This window comes from Pongo pygmaeus, chromosome 5 (genome assembly GCF_028885625.2).
Source record: "Pongo pygmaeus isolate AG05252 chromosome 5, NHGRI_mPonPyg2-v2.0_pri, whole genome shotgun sequence".
Taxonomy (NCBI): Eukaryota; Metazoa; Chordata; class Mammalia; order Primates; family Hominidae; genus Pongo; species Pongo pygmaeus.
In genome coordinates, this window is record NC_072378.2 from 122,640,954 (window position 1) to 122,664,735 (window position 23,782).

A 23,782-nucleotide genomic window follows, 5' to 3' on the forward strand; every position below is an offset into this window, starting at 1 on the left:
CATGAGTTGGAGTATTTTATCAGTAAAAGTACATTCTTTTTTAGTAAGGGAAATTTTTATACTATCTGAAGTATCTGTGAAAGAAGACAAGCATCAAAACTGGCAACCAGAAAAAATAGCTGGAAGACATAGTAGATGTAGAATATCCACTGAAAATATATTAATATTCTCCAAACTAAACTGGTCCATATACTGAAGACTCTTTAGGGGAAGAATGCCTCTTTACCTTTGAGATCCTACTTCTGGGGTCACTTACAGACAACCAAAGAGTAACAATCTCCTTCTAAGCAATTTAATTATCATTACAGAAAACAGGCAGTTACTTTCTAGTGCCAGGTCCTTTTTCACATAGGAAGAAAGGTCTAAATGTTGTTATAGCCACCTAAAGTTAAGCTGCTAAATAATCAGTACACTACACACTTTCTCTGAATTCATTTATTTAGAGGTAAAACACAGCCATTCAAAATTGTGGAATACAATGTCTACACATAGAATAAGGTTGGGGAATTAAGCTGAATTGTTATATTCCATTCACATTAATAAATATTTTTAAAGAAGAAAATGTAGATTTTAAAAGTTTCATTAGACACTAGTGACACATACAAATAACTAAACTGTCATACTGCTTGATTTTCAGGTTGAAAGGTTACAATAATCTATATATTTCAATTACATGGCAGTAAATACAAAAGCATTTTAAACATCTTTTGAACTGTGTATTACACTATAAGCAGGAGTTTATTCTAAAACATTCCATCATTCTTCTGACCTGTTTATGGGTCATGCTGGACACCAGCAATCCACATCACATAAATTATCCACCAGTAATGAGGTGTAAAATCAATTATGCATGTATTTTGAATACAAATTATTTTTAAATGTCAGAGCAAATGCTATTATTGGCCAACTTGAAATTTCCTAATTAGCTATCTGAGCTATTTAAGTCTCTACTTCAGTGTCTTCATTTTTTTAAATGAGAGAACTGGACTAGATTTTATGTAAGTACCTACTAAAGCCTAGTGTTTTGCAGTTACTTCCTTCCCTGTCAAAATTTTGCCTCCTTTGATTTTCAATACTTTTTTTTTTGTCTCACTCTGTTGCCCAGGCTGGAGTGCAGTGGCATGACCTTGGCTCACTGCAACCTCTGCCTCCTGGGCTCAAGCAATCCTCCCACCTCAGCCTCCTCAGTAGCTGGGACCACAGGCATATGCTACAAAGCCCAGATTATTTTTTATAGAAACGGGGTTTCACCATGTTGTCCAGGCTGGTCTTGAATTCCTGGGCTCAAGTAATCCACCCACCTCAGCCTCCCAAAGTGCTAGGATTACAAGGGTGAGCTACCGTGCTGGCCCAAAACTAACTTTCAAAGTGACTTTCAAACACTTCCTTCTAACCCATGATTATCCTTTTCAAAACCTTGTCTAAATCCTTCAGAGTTCCAAACATCTCCACTGAACCCATATTTCATGAGTTTAAAACAACCAAAACAGTCCACTTTGTTGGCAAAGGCCATCTCTACCCAAGTAAGATTATTTACTCGTTATTCAATTTAGTACCCAAACCTCCATCCATAACCTACACTATTGTCCACTGAACACTCCCTACTTGTGTAAGTTCCATATCAAGGGTAAAACCTTATAAGATTTTTCAGACAACTGGCATTTAAGTGACTTGTTTATAAATTTTAAAATAAACCATGTTCTTTGCAGTATCCTGCCAGGCAACACATCAAATATTTCAAAAGGCAGCCATACATTTGCTTTAATGCTTCCTAAAACAGCTTAAGGTCTAATATAATTTTAAAATAGTCAAGCAATTTTGTTTTTACTCTTCATTTCACAACTATAGAGCAGAGAATAAGCCCAATAATTTCCATTTTTACTAACTCATCACCATATTCATAAAACTTTCCTCTGCAATTCATTCTACTTCACATATCAATGCACTTGGTAAGAAAATAACAAATAAAATGACAAGCAGTAAAATCTAATTCATGCCAGAACACTGGAGAAGTTACATGGGAAGCAAAAACATACACAACTTTACAAAAGTTGGGAATACTGTTTTCAAATAAGCAATAATCAAAGTGGGACTTTCATGCTAGAAGTCCCACTCAGTCAAAATCACGATTTGTAAGAACAAGTGGTGCCACGAGTGTCCAAACATACAGCACGATGCCAATCCAGCTGGAAGAGATTTTCACCCAGACAGCTGTCCATTGACTTTTCATCTCACGAGAGGGTTCATACCTAAAATTTCAGGGAAAATTATTAAAAAGGGGCAAGGGGGTTGAATTACCAGCCACCAAGCTATGAAGCTTCATTAATTCAGAAGTGTGCTTTGTATACAGTTTGTGATTTCAGATATATCATTGCTGCATCTATTCTGCTCCCTTTCCTTCCACACTGCTAGTGTGAAGGTAAAAATCTGTTATTTCCTTTAATAAAGTACACAGGCCTCTGAAATAGTTATTTTGCATAATCTCTGAAGCACTTTATGCATGTCTGCCATGTTATTAGAAAAGGAACTGAATGTGACCTCTGGATAAATAAGATGTCACTATTACATAAGATTGTTCAAGGTGTATATGGAACTCCTCACCTGATTTCCGCTCCCCCCATCCCCTGCCCCGACCCTCCCTTCTCAGAATTAAGAGAATGGTATGACTCAGAGACATCTCCTTAAAAAAAGAAAGAATTAAGAGACTGAGAAGGAAATATATCTCAAGTTTAAGTGATTTTTGAGTTAATGAAATATACCAAAATCCTTCTGGTATAAAGCCTTAATATCTACTATTATGTGACAGCCAAGGATCTGAGTTAAGAACCAGCTGGTACTCGGGAGGCTGAGGCAGGAGAATGGCGTGAACCTGGGAGGCAGAGCTTGCAGTGAGCTGAGATCAAGCCACTGCACTCCAGCCTGGGTGACAGAGCGAGACTCCATTTCAAAAAAAAAGAACCAGCTGGATTCTTACAGCTTAATATGCTACAGTGTTAAGAATTAAAAAATATATATTCTTTTCAATAATAAAAATCGGTAAAGGCTGCACTCAAAGACATACAACAAAGAATAATCTTTTTCCTCCATCTTTTGCTGATACTGAAAGCCGCCTTACAAATTATTTATTAATATTATGCATTAAAAAGTTACTAAAAACAGAACTTCCCAAACCACATAGTTCAATTTGAATCTTTGACCAAATCTTTCAGTAATCATTTGGACAAAACCAGAACTTTCAAAAATGAAACACTATAAATCACTACCTTCCTCTTAACAGAAAAAGATTTATGGATTAAGTTTGAAGTGATTAAAAAAAAAAGTAGCTTGTAAGAATTCTAAGCTTGTAGAATTTGTAGAAATTCTTGCTTGTAGAAAGAATTCTAATCTTGTAAAAATTGTAGCTTGTAAGAATTCTAAGAATCTATCTACATTAATGAATTCATACTTAAATTTAAAAATTTTCAGAGCTTTTAATAACAGTTCAAACAAAAGAGAAAAAAGGATGTATCCTTTACTTCACTATCTTTACAGAATTGAGAAAAACAAATATGTTAGATCCACTATCAACATGGATTTTTGTAAAAAAAATATTAGTTTCATGAAAATTTTTATTTTAATCTCTCCAAGATTTGGAACTATTTCAATGTTTGTGTTACTGTTAAAGCAAGGAAGTAAAGATTGCATTTCTCATGCTGATCTCACTATTCATTTAGCTGTACATTTTGAAATATATCAGAGGATAAAAAGTACTTCATATCACATCATGGTTTCACAAGAGAATCATAAAATGCCATCAGAATTCACACATCCAGAGTTTTCATGAAATATAAATACCTGTACCAGTTGGTAAGGGTCATCATGATATAAAGTGAAGCCAGGAAAAGCATGAAGTGAAAGAAGGAATAACTGTAAGTGACACCATCCCTTTCATTATCTACAGCTCGGTGAACATCGTCACCATCCTCCAGTGATCCATCACTTCTAGCTCCGCCATCTTCTATTAATGTAGATTCATCACTTGTTAGAGTCAGTTTATTAACCTGACTATTGTTTGAAGTACGGATGCTGTATGAAAGAGAGTTTAGGAGGAGAGAAAGAAAAGAACATTTTAAAAAGAAATGATTCATAAACAAACAGCTAGACTTCTTGTTTAAAGAAAAAAATTTCATAGTTTTTCCTACCTGGAATAAAATACACACAACAAAAAGAGAATTAGTCCTATAATTCCTTGAGCATGCCACCACTGGACTGATTGCCCTTCCTTTGGGACAGTGCTTGTTGTATTGTAGCCAATTATGCTTAGTAGACTTGGGTTGCAATTTGTTTCTGTAATAAAAAGCCAAATTAAAATGTTAGAATATATTAAAAAGATGTTTTTCAGAGCAAACAAAAGTTATTTTTAACTCTCTATACCCCTGCAAATTGACAAACAATTGCTGGAAAAGGCATCAGTATAACAAAAATAATTGAAGAAAACTTGCACTTATTAATAAGACCTTTGAAGTGTTAATAGTTTGATTTTATAGAAGTACCTGGAAAAGTTAAATCATTTAATTTTCAACAACATGTGACAGCTGAGAGATAATTACCTCTACAACCAGGAAAGAGGTGAAATATAGATGAACTTTCTAAGGTTAGTATAATTCTAGTAGATTTAGAGAGAAAATTCAGAGATTATAAACCACAATGCACTGGCTTTTCTATCATATGTTGAGATTATGATACAGACTTTATGAAGCTTATCAATTTGATACAGCACATTGTTAAAAAAGCAAGACAGCTTACACAAAAACCAGTTATAAGGACTCCAGCAAATACCTCATGGAAATTACCCAATAAGGTATAACGGCCTACTGCTTACTCAAGTTTTAATCTTTTATAAAGAAGAAAGTAGGCCAGGTGCGGTGGCTCATGCCTGTAATCCCAGCACTTTGGGAAGCCGAGGCAGGCAGATCACAAGGTCAAGAGATCGAGATCATCCTGGCCAACAAGGTGAAACCTCTTCTCTACTAAAAATACAAAAATTAACTGGGCGTGGTGCTGTGTGCCTGTAGTCCCAGCTACTTGGGAGGCTGAGGCAGAAAGACTTGAACCCGGGAGGTGGTTGCAGTGAGCCGAGATCACGCCACTGCATTCCAGCCTGGAGACAGAGCGAGACTCTGTCTCAAAAAAAAAAAAAAAAACAAAAAAACCAAGTAGGATTGGTAAAATATTCACTAAAGTGTCTAAAATACATATTTTTCTCCCACAAAGCCAGACCTGTCAAACTCTATCTTACTAATGAAAATGATTCTTATCTTAAAGCCAATTAGGTAAGGCTATTTCCTTCTCTAAAGCAAACTACTACTAACTTTTTTCTAACCACCTACCTGGAAAAAAACAGGAAATCTTTCTGTAATACATCAAAACAAAAAACAAAAAATAAATTGGTCTCCAAGTTATAAGTACCTATGATAAAATACCTACAGTTTGTAAACACAATGAGATTCATATAACATCAGATAAATTTTTTAGGAAAAGAGATCATTTTCTTCTTTTTAATAGGTAATAATTTTTGTCTATTCTAATTTTTCTTTCAACATATGTTTCTATTCTCATGGTATGCAATATAACTAGCCTATAATAAGATACATTACAAAGCCCAATTATCAAATTCAATTGTAAGGTAGTCACAGGCTAAAAGAGTAATTTAATAATGTGAAAAAATTATACTGTTCACAATTGAATCAACAGGAATTTGAAGAGCTTTTCTTTCTATATACAACGATTATATGCTCTATGCAAATTAGATACCTTTCTTATAATTTCACCCAGTTTCTTACATAGACATACCTTGTTTTATTGTGCTTTTTTTTTTTTTTTTTTTTAGCATTTCACAGATACTGTTCTTTTTACAAATTGAAGGTCTGTGGCAACTCTGCATTAAACAAGTCTATTGGTTCCATTTTTTCTAACAGTATGTACTCACTTTGTTTCACATTTTGGTAATTCTCATAATATTTCACAATTTTTCATTATTATTAATTACATCTGTTATGGTTATCTCTCATCAGTGACCTATTATGTTACTATTGTAATTTCTTTGAGGCACCACAAATCACACCCATATAAGATGGTGAAATAATCGACAAACATTGTGTGTGTTCTGACTGCTCCACCAACCAGCCATTTCCTCGTCTCTATCCCTCTCTCCTTGGGCCTATTTCAAGACACAACCATGTGAAAATTAGGCCAGTTAATAACCCTGCAATGGCCTCTAACTGTTCAAGTGAAAGAGTCTTCCCTTTCTCACTTAAAAGCTAGAAATGATTAAGCTTAGTAAAGAAAGCATGCCAAAAGCTGAGACAGGTCAAAAGCTAGCCCTTCTGTTCCAGTTAGCTGAGTTGCGAATGCAAAGAAAAGAAAAAGTTCTTGAAGGATATTAAAAGTGCCACTCCAGTGAACACGAACACACAAATGATAGATAAGAAAGCAAAGCAGTCTTATTGCTGATATGGAGGAGAAAGTTTTAGTGACCTGGATAGACGATCAAACCAGCAGAGCATTCCCTTAAGCCAAAGCCTAATCCAGAGCAAGGCCCTCTCTCTCACTTCAAGTCTATTAAGGCTGAGAAGGAAGCTGTAGAAGAAAAGTTTGAAACTAGATGGGGTTGGTTCTTGAGGTTTAAGGAAAGAAACTATCTCCATAACATAAAAGTATAAGGTGAACCAGTAAGTGCTGATGCAGAAGCTACAGCAAGTCATCCTAAAAATCTAGCCAACAAAACTAATGAAAGTAGCTACACTGGTCAGGCATGGTTGCTCACGCCTGTAATCCCAGCACTTCAGGAGGCCGAGGCGGGTGGATCACCTGAGGTCAGGAGTTCGAGACCAGCCTGGCTAACATGGTGAAACCCAATCTCTACTAAAAATACAAAATTAGCTGGGTGTGGTGGCACAGGCCTGTAATCCCAGCTACTCAGGAGGCTGAGGCAGGAGAATGGCTTACCAAGGAGACAGAAGTTGCAGTGAACGGGGATTGTGCCATTGCATTCCAGCCTGGGCAACAAGAGTGAAACTCCATCTCAAAAAAATAAAAATAAGAAGAAAGCAGCCAAACCAAACAACAGATTTGCAATAAAGACAATATAGACTTCTATTGGAAGAAGATATAATCTAGGACTTTCATAGCTATAGAGAAGTCAGTCAATGCCTGGCTTCAAAGCTTAAAAGGACAGGCTGATTCTCTTGTTAGGGACCAATGCAGACAATGATTTTAAGAGAAAGCCAATGTTCTTTACCATTCCAAAAATCCTAGGGCCCTTAAGAATTATATTGTCTATTCAGCCTCTCTATGAATAGAAAAAAGCCTAGATGACAGCACATCTGTTGAAAGTATGGGTTATGGAATATTTTAAGCCCATTGTTGGGACTTACTGCTAAAAGAAAAGATCCTTTCAAAATATTACTACTCACTGACAATGCACCTGGGTCACCCAAAAGCTCTGATAGAGATGTACAGGGAGATTAATATTTTCATGTCTGCTAACACAGTATTTATTCTGCAGCCCATGGAAAAAGGAGTAATTTCAACGTTTAAATCTTACTATTTAAGAAATATATTTTGTAAGGCTATAGCTGCCATAGAGTAATTCCTCTGATAGATCTGGGTGGGCAAGGTAAATTGAAAACCTTCTGGAAAAGATTCACCATTCCAGATGCTATTAAGAACATTCATGATTCATGGGAAAAATGTCAAAATATCAACATTAACAGGAGTTTGAAAGAAGTCGATTCTAACCCTCATGGATGACTGAGGATTTCAAGATTTTAGTGGAGGAAGTAGCTACAGATACGGTGGAAAGAGCAAGAGAACTAAAAAGTGGAACCTGAAGATGTGACTGAATTGCTGCAATTTCATTATCAAGCCTGAATGATGAGGAGTTGCTTCTTATGGATGAAAAAGGAGTTTTTTGAGATGGAATTTACTCCTGATGAAGATGCTATGAATATTATCGAAATGACAACAAAGGAGTTAGAATATTACATAAACTTACTTAATAAAGCAGCAGCAGGCTTAAGAGGATTGACTCCAATTTGGAAGGAAATTCTACTCTGGGTCAAATGCTATCAAACAGCATCATATGCTACAGGGAAATATTTTGTGAAAGGAAGAGTCAATCAATGTGCAAACTTCATTGTCTTAGTTTAAAGATACTAAAACAGCCACACCAACCTGCAGCAACCAACACCCTGTTCGGTCAGCAGCCGTCAACACTGAGGCAAGAACTCCTACCAGCCAAAAGATTACAACTTGATGAAGGCTCAGATGACTGTGAGCATTTTTTGGAAATAAAGTACTTTCAAATTAAGGAATGTACATTGTTTTTCTAGACATAATGCTATGGCACACAACAAACTACAGTGTAAGATAAACAAAAGTTTTATATACATTGGGAAACCAAAAAATCATGACTTGCTTTACAATGTCACATGTTTGTTTCATTGTGGTGCTCTGAAACTGAACTCACAATTTCTCTTAGGTATACATGTAACTTCTTATAATTTTGTTAGTGATGGAAGAAACTAAGTGAAATAAATAATACATCAAAGATAAAAACTTCATACTTTATTCCTCTAGGAGCCTAATTTTAAAGTAATTTAATCTCACAAAAAGACAATTTCTGGAAAAACAACAACTGCAGAACCTTTAGGAACATGTAATATAAATAAAACACACCTGGTTCATTGGTCATAGCTGACCATGTCAAATACATTGTGTAGACTGTGATTACTGAAGACTGTAACAAACCAGATCTTGGTTGTGATTCCTACAAAAAAAAAAAAAAATACATATCTATATATATAGCGCAACACAGGTAAATAGTCTGACATCATTCTAGATTTTTGAAAACTTAAAAAGGTGTAAGCTTCATAAAAGCTAATGCTTTAAAGGGCATACTTGGATTTTTGGCAGTATAGACATTACAGAAGCACCAATGCAGAGGAGCATGTTGACACTGATGAACGCCTTGTTTTCTGAACAACTGGCTGGATGAGTGTAGTAGACAAAGAACAGGACGATAGCAACTAAAGACAGCAGATAATTCAGAGCTGTAGCTGATAACAAGGCTGTGAAAGAAATATAATTGGATAATTAGCTTTTTATCAGAAATTATTAGCAATTAGAAATGGGACCTGTTTTATAAACAATCTGTCATTTTGTCAAAAAATATATTTTAAGCAACTAACATTTTCAGCATTATAAAGGCTATAAAAGCAGGAAAGAAAATTAATTCTGACCTTTATTGCTGAAGAATTCTAGTTTTTACACATAGCTATTATGTATTTGCAAGGATGGCAAGTTAGTAAGAAACTAATAGGATTTAATAGTAATATCTATATTAGAGTTTACAAACTTTGTTTACATGTTAGCCATTATTTTCAAAATAAAGAAAAATAACTATAAGAGGAATATTACTTAAGGTTTTTAAAGAACCATTATCACTCAGTTGTAAACAAGGGCATTAAGAAAATTATTTTCATTATTAATGTTAAGCCCTCAAAACAATGATGCTTTTCCTCATGAACTAAAATCTTAAAAGATACATATTATGCAAGGGTAAGTCATTATTTAATAAGTCAACCTATGCTTTTTCTATGTAAATTTCAACATACACAAGTTGTTTAGCCTTTATGCTAATATGTGCCTAATATACAAGTATTTATGTAGATTTGCCTCGATGATAGGGGATCCATCCAACAAATATTTATTGAATGCCTGCATTCCAGGCCCTGGGGATACAGCAGGGAACAAAAGACACAGAAACCCTTGCATTAGACTTTGCATTTAGAGAACAAGGTATTCAATGTAAGTGAAATTTCCAAATAACTAAAGCTTATTTCTTTGAGCACCAAATTATTTTAACTTGAACCACTGAGATAAAACACCACAAATTAGTTGTGTAAGAGGAATATTAGGCCAGCAGACACACTGGATTTGGCTTGCACTCCAATTTAAAATTTTTTTAGCTGAAACTCAGGTCATTTAGCATGAAAATCCAGATTTATGACTTCTTTTGAAAAACATTAGAAAAATCAAGCAATACTACGTTCACATTCCCACAAGGCAACTAATAAATGGAGCTGAGCAGTAGTAATGCACTTTAGATGGGGCATTCATACTCTCCAATTCATTGTAGTCTATTTGCACAAAGCTATTTGCACTAAACTTTGTCCTCCTGTTCCCTCATTTTTATTACCTAGTTTGGCCCTGTAAGCATTTGAATTGTGATATCTGTTTTCAAGTATAACCCCAAAGGACTCAACATCATCATTATAAATAATCATTAATTACATTATTATAGGAATTCCTTTAGTTGTTATTGATGCACATAAAAGCATCCTTTGCACTTGCATAAAACGTCTGAGTTGCTTTTTATATTTTTTATTTGCTGCTGTTTATGAATTGTATCACTGTGTGTTTATCTATTCCTAGCAATCCTCTTCCCTTTAATATTTTACTTTTAACCCATTGTAGGCTAGAAAATTAGGCTATAAAGTGCACATGCTTTCAGTAATATGCTTTGGAATATTTATTTTAGCTATTCAGGTTCTTCTGGATTCTTTCCTGGTTCTTGGGTTATGTTCCCAGTTAATCTGCTAAAAGATCTGCTCACCAAGTTGCTGATACAATGTGATATTTTGACACTCACAAAGTTTAAATTAAAAACCTCTTCACAGGAAAGTAGACCATAAAAATCCTAAGTGATTTACCTAGTCTACATATCTATTCTCGACTTCAAAGTTCAACTATACTGAAGTTGTTCTGCGACGAAAGCTTACCTGCATACCAACATCTCGAGTTCCCTTCTTCCATTTTTTCAACCCACGATTCATTCCATGAATGTGCAAAATCAATAAGTAAGACTAGTTGTATGAGGATGAAACAAAAGGCACCTGCCATGCCTACATAAAACCACACTGAAAGGGAAAGAAAGCATACAGAAGTGATTGGTTAGTCTGATTTTTATCATTTCCTTTCAAAATCACAGTACACAAAAAGGAAAATAAAATTTTATATGAACATCTTGATTTTGCCAACTGGGGAAACACACACACACCCCCACAAAAAGACGAACAATTAAGAGTTACAGTTCCAGGTGACAATTATTTCAGATTCCTTTATAAAATATCAATGTCAAACAACTTAAAAAGGATTTCTTACCAGTTGTAAAAGTTCCTTCTGGAATGAAGAATGCCCCAATAATAATTGCAATTGCTGCAGCAAATTTAAAGAACCAAAATCTAAAACAAAAAGAAATATAATTTTTTATTAATAAACATTCATCAAATAATTTCATATATGAAATCATTTAACTGCATCTTAAGAAATAGCTACACTTTATGTGAATGTTCTACTTCTTTCTGAGGATATTATGATCTGGAGTGTAGCCATATTTGTAACTACAAAACAAGGTAATCATCATATTTAGATAACGTAGTTTGGAGAGAGAGTAAAATTAACCATTATCATGAACCCAAGCTTTTATTATAGATCTTTCCAATTGGAAAAAACAAAGCAAAAAAAAATCTGATAAGAAAGGCAAGTCAAAATGTGAAAGGAATGGATTAAAGCCCAGACTGTGCTACAGGAAGCATCAGAGCAAATGGCTGGAAAAGAAAGGGAAATGATAAGACATTTTGGGGACTACTGGACACTGGCTCTGAGCTGACATTGATTCCAGGGGACCCAAAACATCATTGTGGTCCCCCAGTTAAAAGTAGGCACTTATGGAGATCATTGGGTCACTCCACCAGGAAAAAAACCACGACCTGCTGAGTTGCTTGCTGAAGGCAAAGGGAATACACAATGGGTACCAGAAGGCAGTCATCAATACCAGCTATGACCACATGTCCAGCTGCAGAAACGAGGGCTGTAATTGTTGTGAGTACTTCCTCCTTGTTTTGTCAAAAACATGTTCATGCATGCATATACTTGTACTAAGAAAATATCTTCATTTTATTTCCATTCTCCTTTATCATGTGACATAAGATTTATTGACTTCACATCAGCATTTAAGTATTGTTAACTTTATGTAATTAGTATTTTGGTTGGGGACTGGTGCATTTTCAGTTGTAAGGTTAGTTGTATGACCTTATTATTGTCTTTATTTGCAGATTATGTATGATCTCAGGAGATGTATACGGGTTCAAGTTGACAATGGGTAGACTTCTGATAGTTAATACTGAGTGTCGACTGAATTCAAAGATGCAAAGTACTGACTTGTAATGGTTAGTTAATACTGAGTGTCAACTTGATTGGATTGAAGGGTGCAAAGTACTGATGTTGGGTGTGTCTGTGAGGGTGTTGCCAAAGGAGATTAACATTTCAGTTAGTGGGCTGGGAAAGGCAGACACACCCTTAATCTGGGTGGGCACCATCTAATCAGCTGCCAGCAGGGCTAGAATATAAAGCAGGCAAAAAAAAAAAGTGAAAAGACTAGACTGGCCTAGCATCCCAGCCTACATCTTTCTCCCGTGCTGGATGCTCCCTGCCCTTGAACATCAGGCTCCAAGTTCTTCAGTTTTGGGACTAGGACTGGCTCTCCTTGCTCCTCAGCTTGCAGATGGCCTATTGTGGGACCTTGAGATCATGTGAGATAATACTTAATAAACTCCCCTTTATATATATCTATCTATCCTATTAGTTCTGTCCCTCTAGAGAACCCTAATACACTTGATTATCAGAAAAAACAACAATTACATAAACTGCTTTTAAGACCATTTTGAGAAAGATGTATTTCTCACTAATTCATTATGGAAAAATGAGAATGTTAGTTCCATTTCACAGGCTTATTTCACATAAGTGGGATAATGTATCAAAGTATAAGGTGAACTGTATAAATGAATAGTTTTTATAAACACATGATAAATGCCTCCATCTAAAACTCTAATAATTTAATAAGATAATCAATGACCAAAGGAACAAAACAAAGGAAAATCAACCCGTCACGTATTTTCTCATTAATATTTATATTCTACTTGTTTATTCCTTTTGTCTTTGGTAGCACATGTAACTAGATAAGCAACAGCAGATATTAAAACAGTCAAATAAGGGTACTCTATATGAAGGAAGATTGATGAAAGAAACCCTGAAGTTTCTTTCTGGGTTGTCCAACACAACCAACCTAGAAAAATCTGCTCTCTGGGTCTAGGGAACTGAGAGTTCTATGTATGTGGACTGGTCCACCAAAAGTTAAGAGTAGAAGGAGAAACAGCTATTCCCTTAGTAGCCACAAATATAATAGAGCCTCTTTTTTAGTATGAAAATATAAAACACTGTGGATCAGAGGTTATTAAAGCTATTATTTAATATCCAAAGTCTGACATTCTCCAGTAAAAACAAGATTTTCTTACCCTGTCATTCATGAATAAAGTAATTCTGCAAATTGTATAAGTTTATTTTACCTTAAAGTTTCCTTAGATAAACTGGCAATTATCAAGAAGAGGCTACCCAGGCTTTTATATTGAAGCTTATTTAAAAACTTACCCATTGTGCACTGCAGCTCTAGGATCACTGCTACTCTTCACTTTGATCATTAGTAAAGAGAGAAGAAGATAGAACATAGCCAAACCAAAGCACAAACGATATACAGCTTTATAGCCAACCAAAATGTTACAAGGGACAACACCTTTCTCATTCTCACAAAATCCAGGAATCTAGAAAAACAAAAGAGTTTATGATCCATCATTTTTTTCATTAAGTAAAAATAAAAATCATATGTAATCAAATAGTTTAAGTAAAGGTTTAGAAAACTGGAATTTATTTACAATTTATGATGAATATGTACTCAAGATGAGTCTAATACATTTTAATCACATACAGTGGGGAAAAAAGAGTTAAATCCCCATCTGCGCAAATCTTAAACTACAATACCAACTCTATGCTGGTTGCTTATTTTGAGTTATAGATTTATCCTACATCTTAAAAACTTGCATTCTACTTGAATAGCATGATATACTTGTTTTAGTAGTGTAAGTGCTATTTCTGAGACTACTGTTCAGAACTATTAATACATCTATTATTCATATATATAAGAATAAATTATTTCCTCCTACTCTTTCCAGTCCCAGCACTCTAAAAAAACTGCTTTTCCAGGACACTAGTCACGTACTGGTTTCCAAACCCAAAGGCTACTGCTTAATCACATTCCTTAATCTCATTTTTACATAGACACTATCCCTGTCATTCTTAAAACTTTCTTCCTAGAACCTGTACATTTTCTTTGTTCTTTTCTGTTATCCCTTCCTTCCCAGTTTTCTAGGATCAGAACCAGGTTTTCCTTTCTCCACTAACTCCATTAAGTAAGAGACTTTGGCAAAGTTCTAGCTCTGCTCGCTCTGAATGATCTTCAGCATATGCTGCCATGGTTTCAACATTCAATTTCTATCCTCAAGGCAGTCTCTAGCTCTGATTTCTCTTTTAAATTCCTTCATGTTTTCTACTTACTGCTGTATATTATTATGGATTTCGTGTTTGTGTCTACCCAAAATTAAATGCTGAAACCCTAACCCTCAATGGGAGGATAGTGGGAGATGGGGCCTTTAGGTGGTAATTAAATCATGAGGGTAGAGCCCTCAGGGTGGGATTAATGCCCTTATAAAAACAGACAGAAGAGAGCTGCTGCTTTCTCTCAAAAATGTAAGATGGCCATGTGTAAACCAGGAATAAGACCCTCACCAGAACTTGACCATGGTGGCACCCTGATCTCGGACTTTCAGCCTCCAAAACTGAGAAATCAATTTTTGTTGTCTTAAGCCACCCAGTCTGATATTCTTGTTATAGCAGCCTGAACTGAGTAAGACATACATATATATATATATACACACATGTACATGATGCAATACCACCAAGTCAACATGTTAGAAACTAAATTTATTATACGTTCCCCATCTCCTTCCACAACCTGACTCTCTCTAAAAATTTTCCTTTCTGGGTTAATAGCAATACTTTCCCCCCAGTTTTCTAGGATCAGAACCTGGTTGTTATTTATGATTCCATATCACTGCCAATATTTCAGTGCCAGGCTCAGTCAATGTTACATCCAGAAAATCTTATTTCAGGTCCTCTATTCTCTTCTTGATTATACCACTGCAACAGCCTCCATATTTAACTGCTTGACTTTTATACTTTATTAATTGTAAGATTAATCTTCCTAAAGTACAGATACTTTGCTTGAAAAGCTCTTTTATACTCATTATGCTTTTTATTTTTCAATCTCTGTATATGCAAGTTCTAATCATTCTTAGAACATCCTTTTTTCCATGACCCACTGAGATTCTGACACCTGGTTAGAATTATACTTCTTTCTGTGTATTACCACAGTACATTTCCTGTACCACCATCATAGAACTTTAACAAGCTAATGTATATTATCTTTTTCCTAAAAGATTATGAACTACAACTAGGATTACATACTATCTTATTCTATATTATTCTGTTTACAATATCCCCAAATCAGTTTTATACATATACATATATACCCTATAGCCTCAGTTAATCAATAAATAAGAAACAAGACTAACCTTATTCAGTTGTTCTTCCATTCCTGGTATCAACATTACACAAGCCACACATACTCCAACAAGCAAGAAAAGTGCATAGATCAATCTAGTTACAGTGGAGTTGTTTCCACTAGGACAGCATCGGCATAGCAAACACGGGGCACTTCCACACAAACATGGTATCTGGGAAAAAGAATATTATTGAAAATATTATTAAGAATCAGTAAATCGGTATATCTTAAAATGATACAATGAAAATTGACATTCTATCTGTTCAAAAAAGAAAAAAGACTAAAAGTAATTACATCAAGGGACGTAAGGTATTTGGTTCATATAAATTACCTATATACCACAAAACTTAGCAACTTCTAAGAAGGAGTAAAGACAAACAAAAAAGCCCTTGGACTCTATGCCAAGTAAAATGGACAAATCAGCTAAAACAAAAAGGGGAAAAAAATCATCAGCAGTAACCAAAGTTTAAAGAAGAAAAGAAATGGAATATTCATGAGTAGCACAGCTGCTAAGCCCACCTCCAGCCCCTGACCTTTAGCCCCCAGATACTAGACTGATGAATACACAAAATTCTGAGAATTCTCAAATACATCCAGGGAGGGGAAAAAAAAGTGAATTGATATATTTTCCTTCTTTTGACCTGGCGATAGTGGTAATAATGAAAACTACAACTAGAGCGAGGCAAAAAGGATAATAATACAACTGGGGCTAGCTTTTCTCCAGTGACCACCACACTAAACTAGCAGTATGCCCCCAAGGGAACAGAATATCTTCCTGTCCGGGAGAGAGGAACACTGGTACAGAGTATTTAACAGTATCTAAGAAAGCCACAGAGTAAATATTCTCATAATATCATAACCTGGGCTGAGATGTCAGACTTCTAGAAGGTGGATGAACCAGATCTTCCAGCCCTAGAATTACAGCTCTAGGGGAAAAGAGTCTTAGATATCACAGTAAGGGAATGTTGTAGAAGCTAGACCACTACACCAAACAATATAAGGTAAGAATAAAGCTGCTTTATATTAAACGTCCACAAAACGGAAATACATGTCATGGCAACTATATAAATATACTTTAGCAAAAATTAAACATAAACATCTCCCCTCAGAAAAAGGAATGAAGAAAATATAAGGCATATGAAGAATTCAGTCTGAAATAAATATAATCCAGTAAGAAAAGGAAATCCCCTACCAGTATTTCATTTGAGCTATAGAAAAATAACAAATTTTTTTTTTTTTTTTAAAAGGAGACCTCAAAAATGAAATAAGAACAGAACACAATGGAAAGTGGAAATCAAAGGGCTAAAGAAATGAGAAGGGAAAAAACAGACTTAACTAATAACTATCAAGAAACAAAACAGACATAGGTAAAAATAAAATTACTGATGAAAAAAGGCTTGGGATAATTACTATAAATTCAGGTCAAGATGGAGAAACCATGACCAGACTTATCCTCCTGACTTAAACAATGGAAAAAATAAGTTTTCAGACAATGAACAACAGGCAATATAAAGCAGCAACTTCTAAGAGGAGACAATGTGAGCCCTATGACTGGCCCTTATTTTATTGATTAATTGACTGATTGACACAGTCTCCTTCTGTCACCCAGGCTGGAGTGCAGTGGTGCGATCTCGGCTCACTGCAACCTTCCCCCACCCACCCCGGGTTCAAGGGATTCTCCTGCCTCAGCCTCCTGAGCAGCTGGGATTGTAGGCGTGCACCACCACACTTGGCTAATTTTTGTATTTTTTTGTAGTTTTAGTAGACAGGGTTTCATCATGTTGGCCAGGCTGGTCTCCTGACCTCAGGTGATCCGCCTACCTCGGCCTCCCAAAGTGCTGGGATTACAGGTGTGGCCCACTGCACCCGGCGAACTGGCCCTTATTTCTGCCTAGGGAGAATGTCCACTGCAGGGAGGGTCTGGGAATTTTACCACCCAGAGGTGAAAAACTTTGTAATCCATGAGGCATTGGGTAGAGATATCAGAAGGCAATTAATACTGGAGAAAAATCAGCCATCAAACTAAAGGCTGCACTAGCTGCACTTAATGAAACCTAAAGGCAAATAAAAAGATCACGCTGTCTCTAAGTAAGATCACCCAAGTCAAAGATAAAAACCCAAGAATATTTTTTTGAAAATAAAAGTATATCCAGTGCTGATCAAGGAAAAATTTACACTGGAAAGCTAACAAAAAACTAGCAGGCATGCAAAAAACAGAAAAATACAACCTATAATGAGGATCAATCAGTCAATATCAACCTGGAAATGATATAGATAACTAAGTTCATTTATAAATAGGGCATTGTAGTATTATTGTAAGTGTATATCACATGCTCAAGGAGGTAGAGGAAAACTCGATCATGTTACGGACAGACATGGAAGATAATTTAAAATTAAGACCTATATCATACTTCTCCAGATGATAAAATAAGCCCCCTAAATATTGACAAGACAGAAGAAAAGATTAATAATGAACCTGAGGACATAAGAAAGTAAATGATCCAAAATGAAAGAGAGATAAAAATAAGAAAAGGATCAGAACATTGTGAGACAACTTTAAATAGCCTAATATAAGTGAAATTAGAGTCCCTGAAATGAACTTCAATTGGAGAGAAGTGACACAAGGGTGCTTCTGAGGAAGTAATTGCCAAAACTTTTCCAAATTTATGAAAACGATAAACTCACAGATCCAGGAAACTTAACAAAGCCCTAGCAAAATAAACATGAAAACCACACCAAGTCACATCACAATCAAATTACTTAAAAAAAGTAATAATCAGAAAAATTGTAAAAGTAGGCAGAAAAATAAAATGTACATTATAAACTGAGGAACAAAGAAATAAATCACACTTGAGTAAGAAACGGTTCAAGCCTAAAACCAGTACCGAAAGAAAAAAATATCTAAACATAGAATTTTGTACTCAGTGAAAATATCTTCCAAAGTTAAGGCAAAATAAAGACATTTTCAGGAATAGAAAAGACAAAATAATCCAAACAAGCAGAATTAAACTACCAGAAATGCTGAAGGAAATCCTCCAAGAAAGAAAACTATCCAGACAGAAATTTGGATTTGCATACAAAGGAATGAAGAATAGAAATAGTAAAGAGATATATTCTTCTTATTTTAAAAAATGGGCCACAACTACTGAGACTAAATCCAAAGACATCATAAGAAAATAATAGACCAATATCCCTCATAAACATAAACAAAAAAATTCTTAATGATATTTTAGCAAGTCAAAAACAGCAATATGAAAGTATATAAAAAGGATAATATATTGTCACCAGGTAGGGTTTAGCCTGGAAAAGCAAGGCTGGTTCCACTTTTAAAAATCAACCAATGACCTCTACCATATAAACAGACTAAAAAAAAACAAGGTCATCTCCATAGATACAGAAAAACCATTTGACAAAATTCAATACCTATTCATGATATAAACTGTCAGCAAAGAATAGAAGATAACATCCTTAATTTGATAAATACCATTTACAAATACCTATAGCTCTCACCCATAATTAATGACGAAAGTCTGAATGCTTTCCCCTTAAGACATCAAACAAAGCAAAATACCTCTCTCACCATTTGAATTCAACTTCACACTGGAGGTCCCAGCCAATATAATGAGGCAAGAAAAAAAATAAAACATAAAAATTGGAATGGAAGACACGAAACTGCCCTCTTCACATATAACACAACTGTCTATATAGAAAATCTCAAAGAGGGCCATACACCATGGCTCACACCCACAATCCCAGCAATTTGGGAAGCTGAGGCAGGAGGACCATTTAAGCCTAGGAGTTCAAGGATATAGTAAGCTATGATAGCGCTACTGCACTCGAGTCTGGATGACAACAAAACAAAACAAAACAAATAAAAACAACAAAAATACCCCACAAAGAACCTACAAAAATGCAACTAGAACTAACTCATCAGTTTAATAAGGTCACATGATAAAAAGTCAATATACACAATCAATCATGTTTCCACGTATTAGTAACAACTGAAAACAAAAAGAAAATAGTTATAAATCTAACAAAACATAGACAAGATCTCAAATAATGAAAACTACAAAACATTGGTGAAAGAAATCAAAGACCTAAATGAATGGCAAAATATACAGAGTTCACAGATTGGAAGACAATTATTTTCAAGATATCAGGTCTTTCCAAAGTTATCTATAGATTCAGCCCAATTCCAATCACAATCCCAACATCAGATTTACAGAAATAAACTAGCTGAACAGGCAAAAACACTAGAATAGTTCAAACAAGTCTGAAAAAAGAGCAAAGTTAAAAGACACACTACCTGATTTCAAGACTAGCATTAAAGTGACAGTAATTAAAACAGAGTGATATAGGGAAAAGGGTGGACACACTAAAGTAGAACACAATGAAGTTCAGAAATAGATTCATGCAAATATAATCAAAGGATTTTTGACAAAGATACCAAAGCAATTCACTATGGAAAGGATAATATTTTTAACAAATGGTGCTGAAATAACTGGATATTCATCCATTTCTTAGAAAGTTAACCTTAAGCCATAATCAAACCATATATGAGAATTAAGATTTCCTAGATACCATATAAAAAACAGGACTCACAAAAGAAAAACAAATGAATTGGGCTTCATCAAAATTAAGAACTTTTGCTCTTTGAAACACACTGCTGAGAATGAAAAGCAAGCCATAAACTTGAAAATACTTGCAAGTCAGGTATATGATAAATCATTGGCATCCAGAATATAAAAGGAACTCTAAAAACTCAGTGATAAGAAAACAAACAACTCAATTAAACATGGGCAAAATATTTAAACAGATACTTTAATAAAAGGCATATAGACAGCAAATAAGCAAAGAAAAAGTGCACAATATTATTATTAGGGAAATGTACATTAAAATCAGAGATACTACTGCATGCATATTAGAATGGCTAAAATGAAATAAACTGATGATACCAACTACTGACAAGAATGCAGAGCAACTAGAACTCTCTTACTTTGGTGGCAGGAATGAAAAATGGTACAACCATTTTGGAAACCAGTTTGACTGTTTCTTAGTTTTAAGTCAAACATGCACTTACTGTATGAATAAGCAAATCCACACTCAGTTATTTATTCAAGTGAAATAAGAACTTATAATTACACAAAAAAACCTTGATGGGAATGCTTATAGCTACTTTATTTGTAATCATCAAAACCTAGAAAGGCTCCTCAAACGGTGAAAGGATAAATTGTGGTACATCCAAACAAAAACAATATTCAACAATAAAAACATATGGAGAATGAAACTCATTATGTGCTAAGTAAAAGAAGCCAGACTCAGACTATATATTGTAGGATTCCGTTAATATGACACTCTAGAAAGGCAAAATCCTAAAGACAGAAAATAGGGGTTGCCAAGGACAGGACAGTGCAATTTTTTAGGATGATCAATGTTCCAAAACGGTTACACGACTAGAGATGCATTTGTCAAAACTCATGGAACTGTATATTACAAAGAGTAAATTCTACTGTATGTAAATTATACCTTCACTAAAAAAAAGTCCTTAAAATAGAGAATCCTCTAAATAAATGAATTAAAGGATATTTACAGATCTAATATAAGAAAAATTCCTTAGATGGAAAAATAATCTGTGCATCAAAAGAGCACACTACTTTTTGAGAAGGGGAAAAAAAGGGGTAAAAGATTTAAACTCAGACTTATCTGGTTATTTCATTTCTAAGATAAACAAAAACTCTTCAGCTACTCAGGCAGAGGAAACAAACCACCTATGCATGTGCAGAGTTGTTTTGGGAGGGTGTGGAAACCAGGCTGATATAAGACAGAATACGAAAGAGAAATAACTACAAAGTTCTGAAGGAAATTCGTATACTATATTATACCAGTCCAAAATGTCTCTCAAGAATTTAGCAGGCACTTTCAAAAACCGAAGAACTTAGGGATTCCGGCACCCATAAATCCTTTTTGAAAAATCTACTGATGACAAAATGTGGTTTAGGAGATGACATTAAAATAAAAAATTAGAGCAAAGCAATGGTAAGCCAAGGACTGGTAGAGAGCTTTGCATCCACTTAAGTTTAGAGCACTGGTTCTCAAACTCTAACAACTACCAGAATTACCTAATGGCAACATAAAAATAACAGTACGAAGTGCTTCTAGTTAAAGATGGCAGACTGAATATATTAATTTACCTGTGTTCCCTCTAGAAATCCCAATAAAATAAAAAATAAAGGTTTGGGTGTTTTTTTTTCTTTAAAAAAGAAAAAATAAAATGTAAAAGTCAAAAAGAACCAGGAGAACAAATCTGGGAAGTAGAAACTACGAAGTAGTAACAGCCTTAACAGAGAAAGCTGAATTCTGAGTTATCAAAGGAAAAAGTTAACGAGCAACACAATTCATTCGGCAGAATCCCCAAATAGTTCAGGAACTGGTGGCACCAGGAGTCTCTGTAAGTGATACTAAAGGTAGAGTCAAAATAGATGATTGGTTGAATGTCTTTCCAAAGAGCAGTTAAGACTCCCAGATTTCATTCCATTTCTTGCACTAGTCAACTGAAAAGAATAAAACATGAGGTTTGACAGGGAAACACCAAGTAGAGTTGACAGAAGGGGTTCCATACTAAAAACATAAAATTAAATCAAATTTTATGTACTGAATGTGAAGAACCTCATCATTCCTTCCCTCACTTGCCTTCCAGAATGCAGGTATATTCCCCAGGTTGGAGACTGGAAGTGTATCCTGGATCTATCAATAGCCCTAGATAAATATTTGCATTAGGCTTCCACAATAAACTGGTTCAGCCAGATCACTTCACGGTAGTCACAGCTGACAAGTCCTACACCAAGCTCTTAAGTGTCCCACGCCTAAATACGAACAAATAGCTACTGACCACTGAATACTCAGGAAAACACTAAGATCAATGAAAGTGGGAGGAGTGGATAAGAGAAACTTGAAAATTAATTATAGGCAAACATAAAAGCATAAAAAATTTAGTATTTTTAATATACTTACAGAGTATATTAATAAATTACATAGTATAGGGTATATCATAAAGATAAAAATAAAGATTTTTTTAAAAAGGGAGAAAGCTTGCTTCCATGAAACAAACACAGGATGCTATAAAAATGGAACAGAGGCCAGGAACAGTGGCTCACACCTGTAATCCCAGCACTTTGGGAGGCTGAGGCTGGCAGATCACTTGAGGTCAGGAGTTCAAGACCAGCCTGGCCAACATGGTGAAACAGTCTCTACTAAAAATACAAAAATTACCCAGGGATGGTGGTGTGCGCCTATAGTCCCAGCTACTCAGAAGGCTGAGGCATTTGAACTTGGGAGGCAGAATTGCTTGAACTTGGGAGGTGGAAGTTTCAGTGAGCTGAGATCATGCCACTACGCTCCATCCCAGGCAACAAAGCAAGACTAGGTGAAACAGAGAACAAAACAAACTGTTGGTAATTAAAAATGTTACAGCAGAGGTTTTTGTTGTTGTTTGTTTTTTGAGACAGAGTCTCTCTCTGTTGTCCAGGCTGGAGTGCAGCCTTTACTAGAGTGCAGTGGCATGATTATAGCTCACTGAAGCCTCAACCTCCCTGGGTTTAGGTGATCCCCCCACCTCAGCCTCCACAGAAGCTGGGATCACAGATATGCTGGGTGTAGCTGGGACCACAAGCACCCACCACCACGCCTGGCTAATTTTTTTGTATTTTTTGTATAGACAGTGTTTTGCCATGTTGCCAAGGCTGGTCTCCAACTCCTGAGCTCAAGTGATCTGCCTACCTTGGCCTCCCAAAGTGCTAAGATTATAGGTGTGAGCACACTGCCCCTATAGCAGAGGTTTAAAAATTCAACAGAAGTCCAATCAGTCAATAAAAAAATTTAAAAAATAAAATTCAACGGAAGTTCTGAAAACAATCAAGGAAATTTCTCAGAAAGCAGTGCAAAAAGCCAATGAGATGGAAAGCAGAAAGGAAGAAACCTAGAGTTTCAGTCCAGGAAGCACATTATCTGAATAACAGAAAGACAATGTGGAAAATACAGGTGAGAAAATAAAAGAATTCAAGAAATGTAATTAACTGGTGGAGAAGGGAAGGATGGAAAGGTCATACAGAAAAAGTTTCTAAAATGACTTCAGAGTACCCAGCAGCAACACTACAAGTCTACAAAGGAGCATCAAAATTCTGAGGGAAAACGATTTCCAATCTAGACTTCTATGACCAAAGTGTACCT

At 35.3% G+C, this 23,782-nt stretch overlaps 1 protein-coding gene across 1 annotated transcript in view; it reads right to left on the reverse strand.

The window, feature by feature from the left end:
- Positions 1-420: 420 nt before the first annotated feature.
- SERINC1 (serine incorporator 1) overlaps positions 421-23,782 on the reverse strand; it is a 28,198-nt gene continuing 4,836 nt past the window's right edge. Inside the window, exons 2-10 of the mRNA XM_054474724.2 lie at positions 15,567-15,728; positions 13,531-13,700; positions 11,206-11,285; positions 10,824-10,961; positions 8,941-9,110; positions 8,719-8,809; positions 4,182-4,326; positions 3,835-4,065; positions 421-2,249 (exon numbers count right to left, since the gene is read on the reverse strand). Of these exons, the coding sequence (XP_054330699.1) occupies positions 2,114-2,249; positions 3,835-4,065; positions 4,182-4,326; positions 8,719-8,809; positions 8,941-9,110; positions 10,824-10,961; positions 11,206-11,285; positions 13,531-13,700; positions 15,567-15,728 (1,323 nt within the window). The 3' untranslated portion in view covers positions 421-2,113. The remainder of the gene's footprint in view (positions 2,250-3,834; positions 4,066-4,181; positions 4,327-8,718; positions 8,810-8,940; positions 9,111-10,823; positions 10,962-11,205; positions 11,286-13,530; positions 13,701-15,566; positions 15,729-23,782) is intronic.